Source organism: Juglans regia, chromosome 14 (genome assembly GCF_001411555.2).
Source record: "Juglans regia cultivar Chandler chromosome 14, Walnut 2.0, whole genome shotgun sequence".
Taxonomy (NCBI): domain Eukaryota; kingdom Viridiplantae; phylum Streptophyta; class Magnoliopsida; order Fagales; family Juglandaceae; genus Juglans; species Juglans regia.
In genome coordinates this window covers 13,536,977-13,563,131 of record NC_049914.1, presented here as the reverse complement: position 1 = coordinate 13,563,131, position 26,155 = coordinate 13,536,977, and the positions used below count along the sequence as shown (strand labels likewise).

Sequence of the window (26,155 nt, the reverse complement as noted above, 5' to 3'; positions counted from 1 at the left end):
AAATATTATTATAATATAATTTTTTATTTGTTTTGAAATTTAGAAAAGTTGAATTGTTTTTGTATTTTGTTTAGAAGTTTGAGAAAGTTGCAATATTTAGATGAAAAACTTGAAATTGAAAAGTGTTTGTGTTCGTGATGTTTGGATTTTGAGATGAGATGAAATGAATTGTGAGGACTTTACTATGCAACCCAGGCTAGCATGAGAGAGACAAAAGATCGACCAGTGCCGGTTAGTAGTTTGACTATAAGAGCCTACGTTCGGACTTAATGCTATATTTTTATGAAAAATTCTTCTTATCAGCCGTACATACTGTTCACTACTCCACATCTTATGAAAAATAAAACTGTAGGTATGAGGTGTGAGAATAAATGAATAGTGGCTGATGAGTAGAATTTCTCTATTAATTTTATTACTACAATTGAAATGAATACAAAGCATGCATGTCCTATCTATTAAAAAAAGGTAAAAATCCATAAAATAGTTGTGATAAATATAATGAAATTATAAAAGTTATATCCTTAATAATTAAATTAAATTATTGATTTGATTTTATCGGATGTATTCCATTACATAAGCCATATGTAATGAAAGGCCTAAAACAAAACTAATCAATAATTATACATGTACTGTTGTCAAATGACTAAAAGTCAATTTGCCCACCAAGATATATACAAATGTTGATCGTTTGGACTTTGGGGCCAGTCGTTGGAGACTTAAAGGTGTATATTGATCCATAAAATTTCAACCGGCCAAGTGTTTTTTGTAAGGAAAATAATTTGGCCATAAAAAAATATATAAAAGTAATTCTACAAATTAACATGATTTGATGTGATTGTTCAAATTATTAAATTATTTTAAATATAAAATAGATTTAACGAATCAGATAAAACCATATCATTTTATAGAATTATTTTTATATAATTAATTTCTTTATGATTGTAGCTCTCATCTTCTTTTAATCCTCATGGAAAGTTATTTTTCCAAATTATTAATGGAACGTGAGACTGGCACTCCACCATTATGCAGTATTGAAAAATAAAATGAAGAATAATTCTGTGAATTAATATAAAATATATTTTTCTCCGTTTTCACCCTGAAGAGTCGACAAACATTAGATCACCATCAAAAGAATTCAAAGCATTTGAGGAGGTCCCTACTTCTAACGTCAGAGTTTACTTCAGCCTTTTCCCAACCACTCGCCAACATTTCTGCTTTTGGGTCAAGCATTGCATCATCGTGATGGCCGGGAAGATATTAATAAGGGTTTGCAGGCCGGGCAGGAGGTCTTGCTTCAAACATCAGCGTATACGTATCTTCAACAACTTGTCTCTCTGTTTCAAGCTTCGAAATTTACACATTAAAATTCTAGTAATTAGCTTGCAGTTCATCAACGACTTGATCTTCTCTAGTTGTTAAGAGCTTTTACCCTTAATAGTGTGAACTTTTGACTACCACCATATATATAATCAAATTTTACTACTTTTATATAATCAATTCCTCAATTAAGTGGTCATTGGGATTGAATTCTTGGCCTTTGCTCTATTTTTGTGATCTCATATTTAGGACTTTGAAGCATGCTGATGTTTTATCTGAAATTTGTATGTGAACATGACTAAAATGGGTTCCTTGGCTTGCAAGAGAAAAATATTGGTTCCACATGCATGTGAAGTTTTGAACCCAACAATTAATGCATAACGTGCTATTCGAGTATGTGGGTCATTTAATTACTTGACATATAATCAAAATAAATTTGGGTTAAAAATATTCGGGCCACTAATGAATAAATTTATAGGCCTAACCCGTATCATAAAATCGGTTCTACAAGAGAGGATTTATTCATTATTTCCTAAGACCTTATTCACAGACAATATGATATTATTTCTTAACACCCTCCCTCACATGCAAGTCAGTATTTTTTTCTGGTCCTTGCACAGGGTAAGTAGTATAGGCCCTCATTCATTATGTGACAAGTTCTGATACCATTATGAAGAAATTCATAGGTCTAACTTAACTTATAAAACATGTTCCATAAGAAATGATGGTTAATTCCTTATAAACATGTCAAAAATCTTGTACACATGTAATATGAGATTATTCCTCAACAATTAAACCATCATTTGTATAGAAAAAATTATAATGTCAATGGTCAGGTTGGCAAGAAAATCATTAATAGATGGAGCAAACACGTGAAGTATATAATCAAATTGGGTGCCAGATGAAATTCGGATTTCAAAGTTCGAGTTCATAATTGTATTCAAATATCATGTCAAATTCCGACTTACTTTAAAAAAAGAAATAAAGTTAATTATTTAACTATATATATTCTAACAAATGGCAATGTAGTATTATCATAGGCATAATTATTTGAGATTTGTCTTCTAGAACTTAGTTTCAATGGAGGGATGCATAACTAATTCCATTATTATTGGACATGGAAGAGGTTTGAAGCATAAACTTCAAAGATATATACGTAACTTGAAGAAACGAATTCAAGCAGCTTGAAGTTCTACAAAACATAACGGAGACAGATGATACTCTAGATGTTTCTCAAAACCAGTCATCCACATCAATGACAATATGAGTTCAATAATATTGTTTAAAATTGGAGTTGCAACACTTTTCGTCCGCAATCTGTCCGCTCTGGTTCATTTTTTCGACTCCGTGCACAACCACTTCATCAAAAAACATAAAAAACCTGCCACTGAAGAATCGATTGCCAACTTCTACATTATATTATATTATTATTGAGGATACTTATTATTTCACACTATATATTTTATATATTTTTAAATTATTTATTATTATTATTATTTTTATTTTATTAAATTAATTAAATTGTTCTATTTATTATTTACATATCTCATACTTATTTTAGAAAAAATTAAAAAATTAAAAAAAAATTATTCTATATTATTTGCTGGGGGCCAGCCGGAATGATCACGTGTCCATTTAAATATATTATGCTACCACCTGGCCCTTCGTTTGTTTGTTTCCGAACCACACACTTCGATAGCTAGCTCAGACTCTTCTAAGAAGAGTCTTCTTACACCAATACGCCCCCAACTCCAAGCCGACGTAACTGACTAATTTTGGAAGAACGAATTAAGCTGATAAACGGCTCCCAGTGTTCCAACACGAATCGTCGCGGCCGCCATAAACGTTGATCAAAATAATGTGTTCTTCCCCAGTAAAACTGTGCAGACCGAATTTATACGCAAGTACAGAAAGGCCACCTGGGTCGTCTTCTAAACAGTAATTAATTAAAATATTGGTGAAAAAAAAGGTGGGGGTTGGAGGCAACTTCTCATTATGTTCCTATTTTTCAAACCGGACATTAATTTGGCAAATAAACAAGTAAAAGACTTCAATATTTTTCAAACGCCTTTCTTCAATGCATGCGAGTAGAAAGATTTGGTTCCACGTGTATATATATGCCCATCCGAGTGCTCAAACCTCTCCAACACATATCGCAAAATCGTGGAAATTCCAAGATCGAAAAGATGAAGCTTGTAACCCAATTCTTGTTTTGCTGTTTCTTCATTGTTCTTGTTTTGCATTCATCCCGGCCTGCAACATCTCAAGAAGTTGGTAAGCCAAAATCCAATGCTTCTCATGTATTGAAATCCCCATTTTGTTTCCATCAAACGATCGAACATGTTATGGACACGACATGCAAAACACAATATCTAGACCCAGCAGGACGCTTCCAAACACTTTTCTCGAGGCGTTTCTGTAATTCTATCTTGTTTTCTTCAGTAATCTTATATTTTAGAACTTAGATTTTCATCAGTCTTATTTTAGAACTTAGATTTTCATCAGTCTTATAATCATTATTCTTTCACTTTCTTTTAACAATCTGTCTTTACCTTGTTTTCGTAAATCTGTGAAGTAAAGGTGCTGTCATAACATAAATGTATTCACTCCGACCCCTTTCCTTAATGGTGCAGATGATGAACGAGAATTTGACTACAGTGAGAAAAGTGGAAAGGGACCGTCTCAATGGGGAGAGATTCACCCAGAATGGAGCATGTGCAAAGATGGATCAATGCAATCTCCGATTGATTTGCTGAACGAAAGGGTGGAAATAGTTTCCCATTTAGGGAGACTTAATCGGAATTACCGTCCCTCTAATGCCACTCTCAAAAATCGAGGCCATGACATGATGGTAAGCAAAAGATCATCAATCAAGAGGGAATTATTAAAGAGAAATTAATGAAATTAATAATGGGAATGCAATAGAGTGCGATTCCATATAATACACCAACTAGAAGACAAATCATTATATCTATTTTCATACGTCATGGGATTGATAGCGATATAGTAATATTTCTTTCCATATATTATAATAATTATCACAAAAGAACAAACAATGCAACGAGCTAGCTGTTGGGTTTGGTGAGATTTTCTGGTAAAGAGCATGCGCAAGTCTTAAGAAATCTGCAAATTTTTTTTCCTTCCTTTTCATGATTCTTTGAAGTAAGTAACCATTCTTCTTCTTGATTAATTAATGTTTGTGAATGCAGCTGGAATGGGAAGGCGGCGCAGGATATATTGAAATAAATGGTACTCAATATGTACTCCAGCAAAGCCATTGGCACTCACCCTCTGAACACACTATCAATGGCCGGAAGTTTGATCTTGAGGTGCACATGGTCCATGAGAGTTCCGATGGAAAAGTTGCTGTGGTTGGAATTATGTACAGGATTGGACGCCCTGATTCTTTCTTGTCATCGGTAAATAAAAATCAAAGACTCTCTCTCTCTCTCTTTCTCTCTCTCTCTCCCTCCCTCCCTCTAGACTCTCTCTAATGACTTGTGCTGTGTATGTCTGCGCACAGATGAGGCATCACTTGTCAGCCGTTGCCGGTAACAGCGAAGACGTGACAGCGGTGGGAATCGTCGACCCAAAGAACATAAAGATAGGCAGTAGAACGTATTACAGATACATTGGATCCCTTACAATTCCCCCATGTACTCAAAATATTGTATGGACCATCGTGAGAAAGGTATGTAATTTGTTCCTCTTTTTTGCCAACTCTTGTATTTTTATTAAAGATTTAAATATTTCCCGGCCTAATTCTGATGATCAAGTTAACTCATGATCAGGTGAGGACTGTTACACGAGAACAAATTAGGCTGCTTCGCGTGGCCGTTCATGATGTGAGTATATCCACTCTCACACTCGACTATTCCTTTATATATCAAACATGTACATATCATATCCAAAGTGTTCGAGTGCAACAAATTAATTAAATTCAAGAGCTAGGGCATTGTATATATTCATATAGTAAGTAAAGATCGATGGTTGTTCCTTATTTTTTGCAGGATTCAGAAACAAATGCAAGACCACTACAACCAATAAATAGGCGGTCAGTGCATCTATATAGACCAAGTGAAGTGGAAGATTAAATTCGCATCATTTTACAGCTCGAATGCAACCATCAACCTATGAAATTACGACGTTTTCAGTCACTGTCTAGGGTTTCCCTTGAATCTTATAAATATATATATATATATCACATTTAGTATTTTCTTTTTATGGTGTTGAATGTTGATGGAACCTAGGATAGAATTGAGGGGACGGATTATATATACATGATGTATTAAATTTATTTCACTACAACAAATATGAGTTTTTTCCACGAATTCTTTTTCCAAGATACATGATCGTGGCAAATAGTAAACTGATGACACGAAAAGTGTTCGTGTGAAAAAAGACAAGCCTTTTGCCACGAGATAACGTTGGCGAGTAAAACTTCATGAGAAAACAATTTTTTTCCACGACATAAACACTTTCTGCAGCGACTAAAAATCGTAGTAAATAAACTTACCAAAAATATCCGTCTTTCGTGGGTTATTAGTTTTTGCCACAAGGTTATCAATTTTTTACGGCGACATTTCCTCGCCGCAAATAGTCTTAACCAGATTTGTATTGCTCTCGTGGGTAATGAGTTTTGGTGACGAGGTTATTATTTTTTCCGGCGACTTTTTCTAGCCACAAATAGCCCAACAGTTTAATTTTGGGTTGTTAGCATTTGGGGCAGTGTAAAAAGTATTTGCGGCGATAATAAGCCGCTGCAAATACTAATAAAATTAAATCTCCCGCTCCATTCTTTCCCCCCCCCAAAACACTCCCACGACTCTCTCTCTCTCTCTCTCTCTCCTCTCAACTGTCGAGCCTCTCCCCCTTGCTGCGCCACGGCTCACCGCGAACGGCTCCCCTTGCCGTCAAGCCACCGTGGGTCTTCCTCCTCAACTCCTTGCCCTCTCGCTGACTCTCTCTCTCTCTCTCTCTCTCTCTCTCTCTCCCTCTCCCTCTTGGATCGCAGCAGATCCGTGCCCCTCCACCATCTCCAGTCATGGCTATCGCCTCCCTCAGCAGACCTATGGTTCCGCCAGTCACCATATGTCGCTCCACCCTAGCTCCCGCATCTGTCTCCCTCGCACGGTCTCTCTCTCGTGGGTCTCCAACGCACACCCCCCCAACAATTGTCTTATTACAATGGCCTTCCCCGCTGCCGTGAGCTGCCATCTCCGCCTCCAACGAAGATGCAGCACCACCACGAGCAACCCATGGACGCAAGAGCACCTCCCGCACGCCTCCTTTGTTGTCCAGCTCTTATGCGTGGTAAAAATCCTACCTTTGTGTCTCAAGTGCATTATTTTAGTGTATATAGACGTGTATGGTGTGGTGTTGAGGGCTTAGGCAGATCTGTATCTATGTAAATTTACTATTTCAAATGTTTTCAACTAAATTGCACCTTACAGGGTTTTGAGTTTGCTTTGAAAATGGTTTTAGGCTAGTTGTGGATGAAAAGAGAGCTGAGGAGATGAAAGCACTTTTAAGATCCAAAATCCTTTTAGATAGTTTGCGTCCATCGTTCAAATTTGGATAACAAGTGTATGGGTGTAAGTAAACAGAATAGTTTGCGTCCCAAAATCCACACATGCTTTAATAAAATGACTCTCGCCCCTGTGGAGAGAAAACTCACCTTCCAACCTTCAATCTTCTTTCGAATTTTTTGAATAACATCCTGAAAATGAATTAACTTTAATCTACTAGAAACAATAGGCACCCCTAAGTACTTGACTGGGAACACCCCTTCCGTAAACTGTGTATTCAATAAAAGGTGTCTACGTCTAACAGAATTAATTCTTTTAGAAAAGAAGATTGAAGACTTGGCACTATTTACCTGTTGACCAGACCACTCAGCATAAATACGAAGAACTTCAACAATTTCTGAAACTGAAGACCGTCCTCCATTAGCAAAAATTACCATGTCATCAGCATATAAAAGATGAGAAATAACAGGACCATGCCTAGGATGAGAAAAACTTTTAATTCTCCCCATTTCAAATTTATTTTTTAACAACCGAGAGAGAACTTCTTCTACCAAAATGAACAAGTAAGGAGATAGAGGATCTCCTTGACGGAGACCACGTCCACCCTTGAAAAAACCTTTGGCGACACCATTCATAACCACAGAATACCAAGGTGTAGTAACACATTGAGCTAACAAATGACAAACCTTCGAGGAAAACCCAAAAGCTTTCAAAATATGACTTAAAAACCCCAGTCAATAGTGTCATAAGCTTTTGCAAAATCAATTTTCATCATAATATTACCTCCTCTAATAGGCTTGTTTATATCATGAATAAGCTCCTGAGTAAGACTAATATTTTCAAAAATACTTCTACCAGGCAAGAAAGCACCCTGTTCCATAGAAATAATCCTACTGAAAACTGAAGCAAATCTGTTCACTAAAATTTTAGAACAAATTTTATAGACCACTGAACACAGACTAATGGGCCTAAAATTCCCAAACGACATAGGATTCTGAACTTTAGGAATTAAGACAATAAAAGAGGCAGAGTAAAACCTTGGTAAGACAGCCCCGCCAAAAAAATCACTAACTGCTTCCAATAAATCTTGATACACCAAGGACCAACAATGCTGAAAAAAACCCGAGCCAAATCCATCCGGCCCCGGACTACTATCCACCGGAATAGAAAAAAGTGCATCTTTTACTTCCCCAACCGACGGGATACTACCAAAAAATTGATTTTCCTCCTCCGAAACTTCCTCAGAAATTAACCCAACCAGATCTGGCAAAGAACTGGTTGCTTTAGCTTTGAGGAAATCCTCAAAATAAACACACGCAGCCTCATGGATATCTTCAGGCGAGTTAAGCACTCTGCCATCAGAGAGCTTCATTTCTACTACCATATTATGTTTGTTATTCTGCAAAGCTTTAAAGAAAGCAGTCGAAACCTCACCTTGCGATACCCACTTTTGTTTAACTTGTTGAGCAATACGAGACTCTTCCCTTTGTAACCAGACATCAAGCTCAACCTTATTCGCTAAAACATCAGCTTCAACATCCTCTGAGTAACATTCTTGAAGTCTTAATTCACCTTCCTCCACTTTAGCTTCTAACTCTTTAAGGTAGTAAGGCTTTCACCCCGAGTCTTCTCCAAGAATGCTCCAAGAATGCTCCAAGATTTTCAAGTTTGATTTTGGAGTTTCGTTCTAGTTTAGTCAGTCTATTACGTGCATGGATGGTTCCGGGGGCTGCCAGCCCCCCCCCCCCCCATGTCGCATGCAAAGACACGCACGTTTGCCGAATTGGTTTCCCAGGTTCCTCAGGCTCTCCCTGAGGTCTCGATACCATTCAGGCCTCCAAAATGTGTTGAAGGTGAGTTCTTTGTGCAATTTACTAAGGAGGAGTTGGATCGTTCGGCTGTTCCTTTTCGGTTCTCTATGGTTTTAAAATTCTTAAGACAAAGACCTTCTTTGGATCGCATCAGAGGGTTCATTCATAGCAGATGGGGATTAACGAATCAGCCAGTCGTTTCAGCTATGCGGAAGGCTCGGAATGTCTTTGTGCGATTTTCAGATGAAGATGATTTCTTGAAATCATTGTCCTGTGAAAGCTGTGATATTGAAGGGGTTGCTTATAGACCCTTTCAATGGTCTACTGATTTTACTGAAGATGATGAACCATCATTGGTTCCAGTTTGGATCATGTTGCCCGGATTACCTCCAAATCTTTATCAAGAAGCGTTCTTGCGGAATATAGTTGCACCGATTGGAATCTTTTTAAGGAGAGATAATGCGACACGCTGTGCAACTCGTACTGATGGTGCAAGGGTGTGTGTTCTAATGAATATTGATCATGAGCTGATTCATTCCATTTGGATTGGGACACCGAGACATCCTACAAGCATTTTCCAAGAAATTGAGTATGAAACACTGCCTGCATTTTGTTCCGTGTGCAAGGTGCAAGGGCATAACGTAAAGACATGTAAGGCAAACAAGAAAGAAGGAAAGAGCAGCAAGAGTTTGCAGGTGATTAAGTCACGTAAAGTTTGGGTGCCAAAAGATAAAGAAGATGATGCGAAGACTACAGGTCATTCGGAGAAAACCACAGAGTCCCCTGTTTTGGCATTGGAAGATGTTGAGATTGAGGTGCCGGTCTTGGATGGTGGCAAGGATGCAGGGAAGTCGAAGTTGGGGTCTGAGAGTGTTATCGAAGAAATGGAGGCCCCCGAGCAGAGGTTGATCTGTGGAGAGACTAGCGGGACTTTACAAGTGGAGGAGTTGGTCTTTTTACCAATAATAACTCAGGAGCTGTCTGCTGGAGTTGGTGGCCATTTACAACCCAGCAGGGAGGAATTCATCGAGCCAATTCCAGTAGTGGATGTTGCTGTGCAGATAGACGATGCTGTAGTGGGTGGCCAATTAGAATCAAGAAGGGTGGAAGTCATCGAGACATCATTGGTAGCAGAGGATGCTGTGCAGCTAGAGCCCAGAATTGACGTGGTGTCAAGCGGTAATATCCTAGTAGCAGAAGGAGAGGTGCAGATAGACACGGTAGATTTGCAGATGGACTCCAAATCTGAGGATGAAGGTAAGTATCACCACCCAGGTAAACAAAAAGATGATTATTCTGATTCTGATTTAGTAGTTAGGAAGTCTCCAAGTAAGCGTTTGTTACGTAGGTCCTATAGGGTTCCTAGCAAGCCCTCTAAGTAGAATCCTTGATTAATAATTTGTTATTTTGGAACATCTGTGGCCTTGGTACCTCGAGGAAACGTTTGAGGGGGCTTGTACGTGAGCTGCAGCCTATTATTCTTTTTATTGCAGAACCGTTTAGGGATGATTCTCAGTTGAACTATTGGAAGACGTTTCTTGAATTTGATGAGTGTCTTTCTAATGCAAATCAGGATGGTAAGCTTTGGTGTTTTTTGAAGGCGGGTTTGAAGGTGGAGGTTATGGGTGTTTCGGATCAGCACTTTACTATGCTAATTAACTCTAGCTTTTTGATCTCTTCGGTTTATGCAAAGTGTCGGTTTTTAGATCGGAGGCCTTTGTGGTCTAATTTACTTGGTGTTAATATTTTACAGTTTCCTCATGTGATTATTGGGGATTTTAATGTCATTTGTAATGATAATGAAAGAAGAGGTGGAAATCCTAGGATGCTAATTGCAATGGAGGATTTTTGTTCCTTTATTGATGATGGCAGATTTGTTGAGATGCCTTTTTCAAGTAATGGCTTTTCTTGGTGCAACGGTCGATTAGGAATGGCGCGTTCATGGGCTAGACTGGATAGAGCTTTACGTAATTCCAAGTTTAAGGATCTTTATCCGTCGGGTAGAATTCAATATCTTCCTAGGAGGACTTCAGATCACTCCCCTATGGTATTGGGTCACTTGGTTTCATCTGCTAGGTATGGTCAAACCTCTTTTAAATTTCAATATATGTGGACTAATCATGAAGATTTTTGGAGATGTGTTTCTAGTTCTTGGCAGGTGGAGGTTAATGGTACGGGTTTGTGGAAGCTAGCTGCTAAATTGAAGAGGTTAAAATTGGTTCTTAAATCTTGGAACAAGGAAGTGTTTGGCTGGACAGGAAAGCATATTAAAGAGTTAGAAGCTAAAGTGGAGGAAGGTGAATTAAGACTTCAAGAATGTTACTCAGAGGATGTTGAAGCTGATGTTTTAGCGAACAAGGTTGAGCTTGATGTCTGGTTACAAAGGGAAGAGTCTCGTATTGCTCAACAAGTTAAACAAAAGTGGGTATCGCAAGGTGAGGTTTCGACTGCTTTCTTTAAAGCTTTGCAGAATAACAAACATAATATGGTAGTAGAAATGAAGCTCTCTGATGGCAGAGTGCTTAACTCGCCTGAAGATATCCATGAGGCTGCGTGTGTTTATTTTGAGGATTTCCTCAAAGCTAAAGCAACCAGTTCTGTGCCAGATCTGGTTGGGTTAATTTCTGAGGAAGTTTCGGAGGAGGAAAATCAATTTTTTGGTAGTATCCCGTCGGTTGGGGAAGTAAAAGATGCACTTTTTTCTATTCCGGTGGATAGTAGTCCGGGGCCGGATGGATTTGGCTCGGGTTTTTTTCAGCATTGTTGGTCCTTGGTGTATCAAGATTTATTGGAAGCAGTTAGTGATTTTTTTGGCGGGGCTGTCTTACCAAGGTTTTACTCTGCCTCTTTTATTGTCTTAATTCCTAAAGTTCAGAATCCTATGTCGTTTGGGAATTTTAGGCCCATTAGTCTGTGTTCAGTGGTCTATAAAATTTGTTCTAAAATTTTAGTGAACAGATTTACTTCAGTTTTCAGTAGGATTATTTCTATGGAACAGGGTGCTTTCTTGCCTGGTAGAAGTATTTTTGAAAATATTAGTCTTACTCAGGAGCTTATTCATGATATAAACAAGCCTATTAGAGGAGGTAATATTATGATGAAAATTGATTTTGCAAAAGCTTATGACACTATTGACTGGGGTTTTTAAGTCATATTTTGAAAGCTTTTGGGTTTTCCCCGAAGGTTTGTCATTTGTTAGCTCAATGTGTTACTACACCTTGGTATTCTGTGGTTATGAATGGTGTCGCCAAAGGTTTTTTCAAGGGTGGACGTGGTCTCTGTCAAGGAGATCCTCTATCTCCTTACTTGTTCATTTTGGTAGAAGAAGTTCTCTCTCGATTGTTAAAAAATAAATTTGAAATGGGGAGAATTAAAAGTTTTTCTCATCCTAGGCATGGTCCTGTTATTTCTCATCTTTTATATGCTGATGACATGGTAATTTTTGCTAATGGAGGAAGGTCTTCAGTTTCGGAAATTGTTGAAGTTCTTCGTATTTATGCTGAGTGGTCTGGTCAACAGGTAAATAGTGCCAAGTCTTCAATCTTCTTTTCTAAAAGAATTAATTCTGTTAGACGTAGACACCTTTTATTGAATACACAGTTTACGGAAGGGGTGTTCCCAGTCAAGTACTTAGGGGTGCCTATTGTTTCTAGTAGATTAAAGTTAATTCATTTTCAGGATGTTATTCAAAAAATTCGAAAGAAGATTGAAGGTTGGAAGGTGAGTTTTCTCTCCACAGGGGCGAGAGTCATTTTATTAAAGCATGTTGCGGGGGAAAAACCCCCATCACCCGCATGGTGCGGGGCGGGAGGCGGGGAGGGGGTGCCCCCGCCCCGCACCATGCGGGTAGCACCCCTAATTTATAGAACCCACACATTTTTCAACTACCTACTCAAAAGTCAATAACTCAACATACTTCACACGTCCAAACAACTCAAAATACTCTCAATGGGACCCACAAACTCACTCTAATCTCTACTCATAACTATTCACAAACATTCTCAACACTTCTCACTACCCATACGTATCCTAAGATTTGGATATATTTATTTTAACCTCTATTAGACTATTTGTTTGGATTATTTTTGGCTCAATCTCATTTTTGTATTTTACAATTTTTTTTCTAAAATCTTAGCATTTGCCATGAATGCAACTCATGGCAAATACTATTTTTTTTGCCAGAAATGATTATTTTCCGCAATAACATTTCTCCATAGATAAGTATTTCTGATGAAATACTGTGTGGAAAATATATATTACCCAGGAAAGTATTTTATGGGCAAATAATTTTTACCCAAGAAGACATGTCATGGGTAAATACTTTTTGCCTCAACCTCTTTCCATGGAAAATTGTATTATTTCTTACCACATCATACCAAATGAAACTTATTTGCCAGGAAGAAAAAAACTTTTAACCACCACGGTAGTTCATGGGTAAAAGAAAGCTTTTCCCATGAATTTGTGGTTTGGTGAAAAAAGAATTTTTTCCCACTAGTTTTATGCCACGGGTCTCCCACCACACAAATTGGTGGGAAACATATCATTTCCCACGAAATCTAAACTTTTTCCGACTACAATCATTCTCCAAAAAAACAAGATTTGTTGTAGTGTGCTTGAAAAAACGAGATTTCCTTAATTTCTTATACATTGTTTACTCTTCGAGAGCATTTATATGGGTAAATTATTAACCATCTATATATATATATATATATATATATATATATATATATACCTACCTTCCATGAACAAGACAAGTGTGCTTGAAATTCTTCTGTCATATATATATATATATATATTGATTATGCAGCAGTAAATTGTGAACAGAGCTCTCTTTTCATAGTTTTGAAATCTATTCTGTTATTAATTCAGACTAATATTCCGACCGAAATATAATTTGAAATATCTTATCTCCTTCTACTTCCGATATTAGTTAATACTTCATTACTTCCTATATTAATTACTTCCAAAAAAGTTTAATGTGGTTTTTTCAATAGATCCTATTTATGTTAGAAAAATCAAAGATCTAGCTACTTTAACAAGTCGATCTGACATGAGGTGACAAAATTCTATTTATTAATGCAGCCCATAATCATAATCAATGTACGGCTTAAACAAACGTGATAAAATAAAAAACAATTATGCTTGCAAACCATGCAGTTGATCAACACCGCGGGCCTCAGGCCACCAGCTTGCTAACGTCACAATATTTGATTTGTACGAGTTAGAATTTTAAACATTTCCTATAAAACAAATCTTGTTATATAATCAATATGGAAAATGTGTTTTCTATACCGACATGCAAGTAAAATATCTCTAAAATAAAAGGACTTCTCCTAGCTACTACAACTCTTGATTCAATCGACCGAAACTTATGTTGATGATGATACTGATCTCCATGGGGAAATTTCGCTTTTGGGACCCCAATTATTACCCCACTATAAGGTACAGATTAAACCATGAAAATGTTGCAATGCATGTATCCTAAACTCTCAATAAGTTTTAGAACTACTGCACACCCTCAAGTGAGATTAATATCGTTCATGTAAGTGTCTCGATACATTGTTCGAATGGAATATTTCTCCATTCAATCCGACACGTTCATTCGAACAATATGAAATATTCATTCGAACTAATGATCGTATTTGATCATGTTCGAATGAAATGAGTGTTCGAACATATTTTATGCATTAGAACTAATAAATTTTTCAAATGACTTGTATTCGAACATAAATTATGTTTGTTTGAACATAAATTATATTTTTGGAAATTATATCCGTTCAAATGGGGTTTTGCATATTAATGTTGTTCGAACAAGTATTTTATTGTTCGAACGTTCATATTTCTCAGTTGTCATTTGAATGGGTTAGTTTTTATTTGAATGGGTTTGTTTTTGTTCGAATGGATTTATAAATAGTAATTTACTGTTCGAACTTGTAATTTACCCTTCGAATGGTATTAACCATACAAATCAGAATTTAATTAAAAATATCATACTAAAATTACACAAGTTTTAATTCAAACATCAATTGTTCAAATGTTTTGGAACATGATAATATAAAGGCAGTTAAAGAAAAAATAAATTTTAAAATTATGGTGGTGGTATAGAGTTTTGGGACATCATTGACTAGAACTATTCAAACATTTTTTGGTTATTCAACTGCATCATCTCTTCCAATCTCGACCCTAAATCCGTTGTTTGATCTAATCAGGTCAGCATCTCTTTTTCCTTGGACCTCAATCGTTCTATCTCAAGGTGTTGTTTCCTCCAATTCTTTAGTCTTATAGTCATTCGATCTGGCTCGAGAAGAGAATGATGATGTTTGTAACACCCCATATTTTAGTTTATTTTTTTATTTAAGGATTATTTTTATTATTTAAAAATTGATTCTCTTGTTTTAAGTTTATAGGATTTTTAGTTGGTTTATTTTTATAATTTTTAATTTGTGAAAATTATTTTGATATGCTTTCTTAATATTAATTATTATTATACATTTAAATTGCTCTTCATTTTAAATTAAATTATTGTTGGATTTAATTATTTTATTTTCATTTAATCACTAGGTTTAACTTATTTAATTTGACTTGCTGTTCCGAAATATTTTTCGTTGGATCATTTGTGTGACCCAAGATGTGAGGATTAGACCTAATTTATTTCCATCACTTTTTCTTTTTCATTTTTTTTCTTTTCTCCCATTTTCTTTTCACCTCTATCTCTCTTCTCTCCTGTGCACGAGGCCTCTCTTTCTCCCGTCGGTGTGCCGTTCACCTTGCGCCGCCATGCGCTGCCCGTGTGCATCACCGCCACTCCAGTTCTCTTCCCTACCGGCCGGCGACCAGCCCCTCTCACGCTGCCATTCTCCTCGACACACAGCTTCAAGCCGCGGCACCTCTTGTGTTCGTGCACCGCCGTCGCATCGCCATTGACCACCATTTCTTCACCACATCACTGGCTACCCCCTAGCTACCTAACCCACCCATTCTTAGCTCCGATCTGCCACCGGTGAAGTCCATCCAACTCCATTTCCGTTTTGGGCTTTTTGGACTTCAACCGCCCTCTACGCCGCCACCCACGGCCAACCATCACTACCATTAGCTTTACCGACATCTCTAAGCCCTTTCCTAGTAATCTCAAGTTTTCGTTTGTTCCCGTTCAAAATCTTGCATTTTGAGACCCACAGACACAGTGCATTTTTCACTGTTACGTTGCTGTGCCGCCATTTCTAGCACCTCCGTGATCATTCAAAAATTATATTATAGCGCTGTAAGTATTTTTCTAAAGAACTTTCTTGATTTAAATGTATTTTTGCACTTGTAATGCCCCGTACCCAGAAGGATCGGAGAATTACTACCTGTCACTTACCAACCTGTCTCTCCAAGCACCTAAAACCCTAAGGATTTCATAAATAGCACACAATCTCATATTATCCAAATAACCACAATACAAACTCCATAAGTCATCATTTCAAAAATAACATAAACCAAAGGGGTCAACAATTTTTCCAATAATCTCAACGAAAACATAACGATACATCTTTAAAATCTCAATAGGTCCAAACAACTCCAAGTACTTCAATTACTCAAGTTGTACTCTTCTACTAATAATAGAACTCAACTTTCTAATCCTGACCCCCAACTGGGCAATCAATGTCATCTGAAAAATATAAGAAGATATGGGGGTGAGTTATCCACAACTCAGTAAGCAGAAAACATATACTAGTATGTAAACATGAGCCATTTTTAGAAAGTTTGGTATGCATAAATAAAACATTTCATTTTCATATGCACATCTCTAAATATGTTATCAGAAAAATCAGAGTGACTATTAAATACTTTCATACTCATAAACCATTTTCATCTTAAAAAGAAAAACCACTTTGGCATAACATAATTGAACATCCTCATCTTATCATATAATATCATATCATATACCATATTTAACCCCTGTAGTAAGGTTGTGCTATTCCCGGTGGCCAAACCAAGCAGTGTCATATGGTGAACTTCCCCTTTTTCAATATCGGAGCCCCGAGTGTGCACACAGGAAATAACACGTAAAAAGGCTAATTTGTTTCCAAAGTGGGTGCACTCATATCATATCATATCATGTTGGTACCAACCATATCACCTGAACCAGTATCATCATATCAGAACCATATTCTGAATTAGATTCAGAATAGATAAGTATGCCAAAGTTTAATCATATCCATATCATATAAAAACACATGCGAAACATATTCATATCATTCCATTTGATAAAAAACAGATCCAAATCATTTCATATCACATGCATAAAATCTCAATGAAATCATATTCGCTCTTTTGCATATTTCAGAAACATGTCAAATATTGCTCGTCTACACTATTCATGTCAAAAATATTTATTTTCTCTTTCATACATATCTCATGAGTGAATGCAAAACATATACTAAGGTTGTTTTTCACATTTTCTTCTTAAAACAACATGCACATTTCTTTTACAAACCAACCTCAGCTCATTTTCTTTTATGCAAATCTAGCATAGGAACCCCGCTTACCTGGACTTCTTAACTTTTCAAAAATTTCTTCAAAAGTGCCGAACAAATATTAATCTTCACCTATAAGATAATCACATAAATTTACATAAATTTCCAATCAATCTCGTATTTCGATATTCAAGCCTGAAAACTTCTAAAATAATCCATTTTTAATTCCTCAAACCTGAAATTCTCATTATTCCTGAAATACCAACATCACTTTCTAACTCATCAATATCCCACTTAATAGCTTCGATTAAAAACATTTAATTCTAACTTATTTACGATAGAGATCTTACTATAAATTTATAATACTAAATAATATAATTATATCGAAATCATCATAAGTAGAAAATCATATTTGTTTTCTATCATACTTGTGTTTAAATAAAAAATATTCTTTTAAAAGGATTCAAAATAAGATTTTGCACTTACCGCTCACTTCAAAATTTCATTAGTATTTACATAATAAATATTCCGTTAAAATATCAGTCTCTTATAAAAAAATCAAGTTAACAATATAAATCCACACGTCTACATCCAAATAAAAACATACTCTACAACCCACGTAATATACTCATGATTTCAAACCCAAAGTACATAATATAAACTCATTAAACTACACACCCAGAACAATAAATTTGGAGCCAAACTTTAAGGGGTAAAAAAAAGTAAAAACCAAAACACCCTCTTCATCCTACTGAGTTCACCAATATATATATATATATATATATACCATATGTTTCTTCTTTAAACCACTAACAACAATTAACAAAAGTAAACATAGAGGCTCAAATGGGAGTGGCGACGGAAGCTCACCCTCGAAGGACATAGGCAGTGGCACCGTAGAAGTGTGACGGAAGCTGGGCTGAGGTGGTGGTGAGGTCTTCGACGGCGTCGCACGGGAAGAGAGGGAGAGAGAGCTGAAACACACACAGAGAGAGAGAGAGAGAGAGAGAGAGAGAGAGAGAGCAAAAGTGAGAAAAGAGATAGAGGGGGAGATACGGCGAGGAAGTGTCTGTGGCTTACTGAGGGTGGTGCGACGACTGCTTGGGGCATGGGTTGGCAGGTTGGCGGCACAAGGGATGGAGGAAAACTCCTCTGTTTCTTGGTGTGGGAACAGAGCGTTCCGTGAGATGGGGGGTGTTTGGTTTCGTGGGAATGCGCAAGGGTTGAGGGTGCTGTGGTGCATTCTGATAGACGCAGTGAGTCGCAGCAGGTGGTACCGAGGGGTTAGGGTGGCTGCATGTGAGGCTCTGCTTCGGTGAATGGAGGGTGTGGTTGACAACAACTTGCGTAGTGGAGTGGAGTTTCCATTTGGCTCTGTGAAGGGGTCGAGTGGCACAAAAACTAGGGTTGAGGATGATAAATACACTTAAATATAAGATATAAGTAGTAAAGAGAAAAACCTAGAGGAAGAGGATGAAAAATAGAATGCATGAAAATGGCAAAAAGGGCGCGAACCATGCGACGTGTTCTGAAACACCTCCACGGCCACGGTCTTGGTAGTGGGCTGGGTCTTACAGCACTAACTCATTTTTTTGTGATCTGGTTAATTGTGCCGGACTGAGTCCGAGGAGTAAGGGGGTCAGATGGATTGGAGAATGGAGTTGTTGTGTGTTGTGATTTGTTGGTTGTTGGATATTTTGTCGTTTCATGTACAAGGCATATTTGCACGATGTTCATGCTTGTAAATGAAAATTGGGTTTTCGGATGACTGCATACATGTTCATGTGTATTTAATGAAAACTAGGTTTTCATGGGAGAAATGGTTTTTGGGTGTGTGTGTATTACGACCCCAATGGGGCATTATCTTGGTGGAGCTCCTCTGGTCACTCGGGAGCGGAATATATTGAGTGACATCCCCTGAGTTGTTGCTACTCAACAACGGGATCGGATGGGATTGTAACACTCTCGTGCCAACTCCGTGGCCCTTCTGCTGGCGGGGGCTAGAGGATGCTTAGTCACGAACACGCTGGGCGCAGAACTCGGCATCGCTCATTACGAAGTCACTCGCACGGTCGTTACCCGTGGTGTGACGAAGGGAGTCAGGGTGTGCGGATGATCCCTAGGGGAGATCATGGTGTATACGATTAAAATGGATTATTGGACTATTTTCTGAGAAAATAGCGTGTGTTGGATAAAATGATTTTATGTGAACCCTTTTATGGGAAAATGGTGGATTATTGTTTTGGGCCATTTTCAGGGAAAATGGCGGAAAATGCTTTTATGGATATGTTTTGGGCCAAATGGGATATTGGCATGCTTTAGAAAATATTCATTTTCGAGAAAAATGATATTTTAAGCATAATGCATATTTCATCATATGCATGCATAATTATTGGTTGCATTAATTCATTTTTATTCTCGAGAGTTGTTTGTATTATACTTTCCTGTGGTACTGTTTTATGGTAATGCAGATTTCGATGCAGATGATGCTGAGGGTGAGCCTGAGGATTCGGCTCCGCCCGAGGAGTGATATGGGATCACTCGTTTTTGTATTTGGACCTTGTATTATATTTTATTTTGGAATAACTGTATAACTTTTTTTAAACATTTTACTTATGTAAATTTGTATCAACAATTCTAGTACTTCGTTGACTTACTTAAATTATCCGTTGCGTTGTTCATTGTACAGTGTTGCATATACACACACTTGGCACGGGATGCATGACCGTGTTGTGATCATCTTGGCGTCTCGATTCCCGAGTTTCCGTACATAGGGGTCGGGGGCGCAACGATGTTGATGATGGTTTTAGCAACGTCCTAGGCCCCTCAAATATCCAGAACGTAATCCAAGAACATGAGAAATGATCTAAGCATCACTGACAGATGATTCATCAGTCAGATCCGTAGCAGTTTCCTTAAGCGATATCCTTTTTTCCTACAAAAAGTATAACATTAAAGTTAGTATAAGTAACAAAAATATTATTAGACAATAAACTTAAATAAATTTAAACTTACATAATTTGTCTCTACTTCGGGACTGGTCAAAACATCATCACGATTTTTATGTGTTTTGGCATACAATTGGGTCAAATCATAGTTAACAGGACTTTCTTCTTCATGCAAAAGGAAAATTTATATTAGAACTTAAATCAGAAAAGTGTATTATATGTTAACATTTAACGGAGACAAGAATAATTTACCAATTTTTTAGACAAACAATGAAAAGATCGAGAACCCGCATGATGTTGTATCGTTAATTTTGATCTCTTTGCTTGGTTCACAATACTCTGTTGCTAAAAAAAATTATGTTTATATGTTTAATACATCTATCGTATAGTATTAAAAAAAGATAGCAGCGAAATTACCTGTTAAGCAGGATCTTCAAACATATCACAAACCTTCTCCCATTTGATAGGTGGCATTGCTTGGAATAGATTTTGGCGTGCCTCTGTTGTAGTGCTGAACTTCTTATAGTGTGCATGGTATCAACCTTTGTACCTCAAGAATGCATTCGACATCAGTTCCTCAACTGTTAATCGATTCTCTCGTCAGCCACAGAACCTTTATCACAATCCATGGTAGTGACTCTTCCAAATGGTGAGATTGTGTGGTGCTCTAAAGTTGTTTTAGGTTGTCCTTTGGATTTTGGTGGGAGGACACTTGTGGCAGATTTAATTGTATTCAAACTACTTGGGTTTGACATAATTCTGAGAATGGATTGGTTGCATCGATATCCTGCAAATATTAATTGTAGAAGTCGGGTAATTGGCTTTCAATTTTCAGATGGAGACTATTTGGAATTCGTGGGAAACAAGTTGAAAGCAAGACCAACAGTTATATTTATAATTTAAGCAAATAGAGATATAGCTTGTGGAGCAAATGCCTTTTTAGTTCAAGTGGTGTCTACGCCATCCGAGAAGAAGTCTTTAGTGGATAGTCCAGTTGTGGAAGAATTTCCTGATGTGTTCGTGGATGAGTTGCCCGAGTTGCCTCCAGTTCGCGAGATGGAATTTGTTATCAATTTGGAACTTGGAGCGGCTCCTGTGCATAAGGCTCCCTACCTTAGGGCACCAGCTGAGTTAAAAGAGTTGAAAACTCAATTGCAAGAACAGGTTGATAAGAGATTTCCTTAGCCTAGTACTTCGCCTTGGGGAGCACCTATTTTATTTGTCAAGAAAAAGGACGTTACTCTCAGAATGTGTATAGACTATCGAGAACTTAACAAGGTGACTATCAAGAATAAGTACCCTCTTTCTAGGATCAATGATTTGTTTGACCAGCTTCAAGGAGCAGCTGTCTTCTCGAAGATTGACTTGAGGTTAGGGTACTACCAATTGAGGATAAGGGATAAGGATGTGCCCAAGACTGCTTTTAGGACGAGGTATGTGCATTATGAATTTAAAGTGATATCTTTTGGATTAGCTAATGCCCCTGCCGCCTTTATGGATTTGATGAATCGGGTGCTTCGACCTTTTTTGGATTCATTTGTGGTGGAGTTCCTTGATGACATTCTGATTTATTCTCAAGATTTGGAAGAGCATGCTTGTCACCTTCGTTTGGCACTTGGGAAGTTAAGAGAGCATCAATTGTATGCTAAGCTAACTAAATGTGAATTTTGGTTGGAAGAAGTTAAGTTTCTTGGACATATGATTTCCCAAGAGAGAGTTGTAATGCCCCGGTCCCGCAGGGATCGAAGAGTTACTCCATATAACTTAAAACTCACAATTCATCAATGTATTTATAGACTCCAAAATATAAAGTCATCAGAATACTACAGAATCTCTCAATAAAATCCGCCACTTCTCAGAAATCTTCTATGAGTAAACTACTATGCTTAAATAATCATCTCGCCGATGCTCCATAATCCTGATCCTTAGTTGGACTATTCAAAATCATCTAAAAAATATATGGAGATAAAAGGTGAGTTATCAACAACTCAGTAAGGAGAGGACATATACTAGTATGTAAACAAGAACATTTTTATAGAGTTCAAAATGCAAAAACAAAACATTTCAGTATCAATATGCAAATCTCAAAAATACATATTATCAGAAAATCAGAGTGACTTTTCAAACATTTCATATTTAGAAACCAACTTTTCATGTTCAAAGACTCCTTTGGCACAACATCACTGAACATCTTCATCTTATCATATCATATCAGAGCATCATATCAGAACATAGACCATATTTAAACCCTGTGGTAGGGTTGTGCATCCTGTGGAAAGCCAAGCAGAACATAAATCACCGTGTTACCAAAGCGATTGCACTCAGAATAGAAAACCACTATTATATTCCGTGGCGGGCCAGAGGTCACTATGATCTCCCGTGACAGGGCCAGAGGTCACTATTATATCCCGTGACAGGGCCCGAGGTCACTATTATCTCCCGTGACAGGGCCATAGGTCACTATTATATCCCGTGACAGGGCCAGAGGTCACTATTATATCCCGTGACAGAGCCACATATCAGAGCAAAACAGAATCAGAATCACCATATCAGAGTTAGAACATAATCAGAAAGTCGTGCCAAAGGTTTTTCAGATGCCACATCATAACAGAGTACATAACATCTTTAGAATAGAACATAATCAGATCACAAAACATATTTTATGCACAAAATTTCATATTCGCTCTTCTTTTTTTTAAAGTTCAGAAACAGAATGTCACAAATGAGCTCATGTCTACACCAGTCATGATAGAAAATACTTTCTTCTTAAACAGAATCTCATGAGTAATGCAGAACAAACATCTGAGATTGTTTTCAGATTTCTTTTTATAGCAAAACATGCACATTTTTCAAAAAGGACCTTAGTTCATTTTATTTAATGCAAAGTCTAGTATAGGAACCCCGCTTACCTGGACTTCTTAATTTTTTCTGAATTTTCCTCAAAGATGTCGAACAATAATTAAGCGTCACCTATAAAATAACCACGTGATTCTCATAAATTTCCAATTAATCACGTATTACAATATATAAGCCTAAACTCCTAAAATAACCTATTTAATTCCTCAAAACCTAAAATCTCATAACCTCGAATTATAAAACATCGCTTTCTAAAATCATCAATTTGATTTAATAACCATGACTAAAACATTTAAAAGTTGACCTATTTATTGTTGAAAACAAACTATAAAGTTTAATACTAGATAATATAATTATCCCACAATATTTTAAAATAAACCATAACTATTTTTAAATAGACTAAAACATATCTAAAATGTAAAAATAACATTACACCAATATTATTTACTTCAAAAATAAAACTTAATAAGATGATAAATACATAAGTGATTTTCTGTAAGAAAAAATAAAATAGAGTACACTAATACATATTTAAAAGTTTAAATCACGCCAAAACACCTTTTACTCAAAAGGTAAAGATGTAACTTACCTCAAATAATATATGCTTGACCAACTATACGGTAAGCTTTGTTATTTGAAAACATGCTCATACTACGTGAGGTAGTTTACGCGGCAGACGCACACCGAGAGAGAAGGGAACGTGCGACAACCCAATTGAGCTGGCTGAGGTTGGCGGTGGTGGGTGCGGCGCTCGGTGCAGTGGAAGGTGGTGAACTCGGCAAAGCACAGAGAGAGAGAGAGAGAGAGAGAAACACGGTGAGAGAGAGAAACACGATGAGAGAGTATGGTATGCGGAAGGGGAGAGAGCTCACCGTGGGACAGCGCGAGGGCGTGCGACTGGTCGAGAGCTACGTGAGGTGGTTTCGGTCGTGTAACGTGGCTAAAAAACTGAGGGGCACCGGGAGATGGAGAGGCTAGCGGAGGAACTCAGTGGAACGGCTTGAGCAAAAACTACTCTGTTTTGGGAGTGGAAAAACAGAGTATGCCGTGTGTTCCTCCTTCAACGGCTGGGCGACGGTGGTTGGCCTTTCGTGGAGGCGAGGACGACTTGGAGGGTGGTGCGCTGCTTGCAAGGAGGAGTTACTGTCTGTGAGTTCGTGTGGCAGTGTAGCGGCGTCACGGAGATTCAACCCGTGCTACTTTACGGGCTTGGCTAGTGACTGGGTGTTGCACGGCTGCACTGAGGGGAAGGTCTCACAGTGAGGTGAAGACGTGGCTATGGTGATGCTTTGGGCCCTGGGCGATGGTCGTTTACGGTGGAAAAGGGTTGCTGCGAAGGAAACATGGTCGCTGTTTATTTGTTGGGAGGACTGGCATGGTTGACGAGTGCTGAACCGTGAACGCGGAGTGACAGTGAACTAAAGGGAGTTATGCGTGGGTTGTTGCGGCTACTACTTTTTCAGGAGAAAAACATGCATTTATAGAGTTGATTAAAACCCTAGATGCGAAAAGAAAGGAAGGTAACTGAGTTGATTAAAACGTACATGAGAGACATGCATGCTGAAACTGAGTTGTGCGTGTGTATGCATGGAGTGTACGAGAGGAAAACTTACGGGAATTAAGAGATATAGACGGAAAGAGAAAGAAAACAAAATAAAACATGCGGGAAAAAAACGTGTGAAGAAAATAAAAAATAAAATAAAATAAAATGAACTAAAATAAATAAAAATTGGGCTTGATTGGGTCTGGGTGTTACAGGAGTGGCCGTAGATCCTAGCAAGGTGGAAGCTGTTTTGTCATGGCCTCGCCCTTCAACAGTGCGTGAGATACGGAGTTTCTTAGGACTTGCCAGGTACTATCGAAGATTTGTGGAAGGATTTTCTTGACTATCCGGAGCTCTCACTGCTTTGACTAGGAAGAATACTGAGTTTGTATCGTTAGACAGCTGCGAGAGAGGTTTCCTAGAGTTGAAGAGGAGATTGACAAGAACACCTGTTTTGGCACTCTCGGAGCCACACAAGCCATTTGTGATTAGCAATGCATCCAAGTTCGAGTTAGGATGCGTTCTTATGCAAGAGGAACAAGTTGTTGCTTATGCATCTCGTCAGTTGAAAATCCATGAGAGGAATTATCCCACACATAATTTGGAATTGGCGGCTATAGTTTTTGCATTTAAGATTTGGCGACATTATTTGTATGGAGAAGCCTATGAAGTTTACACTGACCATAAGAGCTTAAAGCATCTGTTTTCTCAGAAGAATCTCAATATGAGGTAGAGGTGGTGGTTAGAGTTGATTAGCGACTACCAATGTGAGATCAAGTATCATCCAGGAAAGGAGAATCTAGTCGCTGATGCTTTGAGTAGGAAGTCTCAATAGGTGGACGAAGCAGAGTCATTAGATTTGGACTCTCTCTTTTATGGGATGATGAGACTTCTTATTGAGAGTTCATAGCAAGAAGAATTGTTATCTTCGGTTTGGGATGTCCGAGTAGTTGGTTTTGAAGAATCAAGGACTCTCCAAAGAAGGGATCCAAAGTTGTTAGCCATCAGGAAGAGAGTCAGGAAGTCTAGAGGACCGTTGCATTATAGTTTGGATAAAGATGATATTCTTCAGTTTCGGGATCGTAGAGTGATTTCCCGAGATTCAAAATTTAAAGAGCAAATTTTGGCAAAAGCTCATACGGCTCCTTATTCAGTTCATCCTAGAAGCACAAAGATGTATCGAGATTTGAAGAGAAATTTTTGATGGGAAGGGATGAAGATGGATATCGCCATGTTTATTGAGAAATGTGACACGTGCCGTCAAGTTAAGGCTGAGCATCAAAGACCTGCTGGTAAACTTCAACCTTTCCCTATTCCTGAGTGGAAGTGAGATGATATTTCTATGGATTTTGTAGTAGGTTTTCCAAGGACCCCCAGTGGAAAGAATTCGATTTGGGTGATTGTTGATCAGTTGACCAAGAGTACCCATTTCTTGCCTATCTATAATACCGACTCTTTGGGAAAGCTGACTCAGTTGTATGTCAAAGAGATAGTGCGTTAGCACGAAGTACCCAAGAGTATTGTGTCAGATTGGGACCTGCGGTTCACGTCTCATTTTTGGAAAAGTTTGCAAGCAGCTTTAGGTACTAAGTTGAAGTTTAGTACTATATATCACCCTCAAACTGACGGTCAATCAGAGCGCACCATTTAGACTTTTGAGGATATATTGTGGGCTTGTATCATGGAATTTTAA

At 37.8% G+C, this 26,155-nt stretch overlaps 2 protein-coding genes across 2 annotated transcripts; both read left to right on the top strand.

Moving 5' to 3' along the window:
• Nucleotides 1–3,458: 3,458 nt before the first annotated feature.
• LOC108990299 (alpha carbonic anhydrase 7-like) lies at nt 3,459–5,433 on the top strand. The gene is made up of 6 exons (XM_018964228.2): nt 3,459–3,591; nt 3,951–4,168; nt 4,527–4,736; nt 4,841–5,008; nt 5,109–5,162; nt 5,328–5,433. Exons 1-6 carry the CDS (start codon nt 3,504–3,506, stop codon nt 5,409–5,411), a joined length of 822 nt encoding a protein of 273 aa, XP_018819773.1. The 5' UTR covers nt 3,459–3,503; the 3' UTR covers nt 5,412–5,433.
• Nucleotides 5,434–8,595: 3,162 nt separating this feature from the next.
• On the top strand, nt 8,596–21,248 carry LOC108990308. The gene is made up of 8 exons (XM_018964232.2): nt 8,596–9,913; nt 10,150–10,274; nt 10,410–10,703; nt 10,815–11,488; nt 12,115–12,175; nt 12,257–12,368; nt 19,587–19,610; nt 21,007–21,248. Exons 1-8 carry the CDS (start codon nt 8,596–8,598, stop codon nt 21,246–21,248), a joined length of 2,850 nt encoding a protein of 949 aa, XP_018819777.2.
• The last annotated feature ends 4,907 nt before the right edge of the window (nt 21,249–26,155 follow it).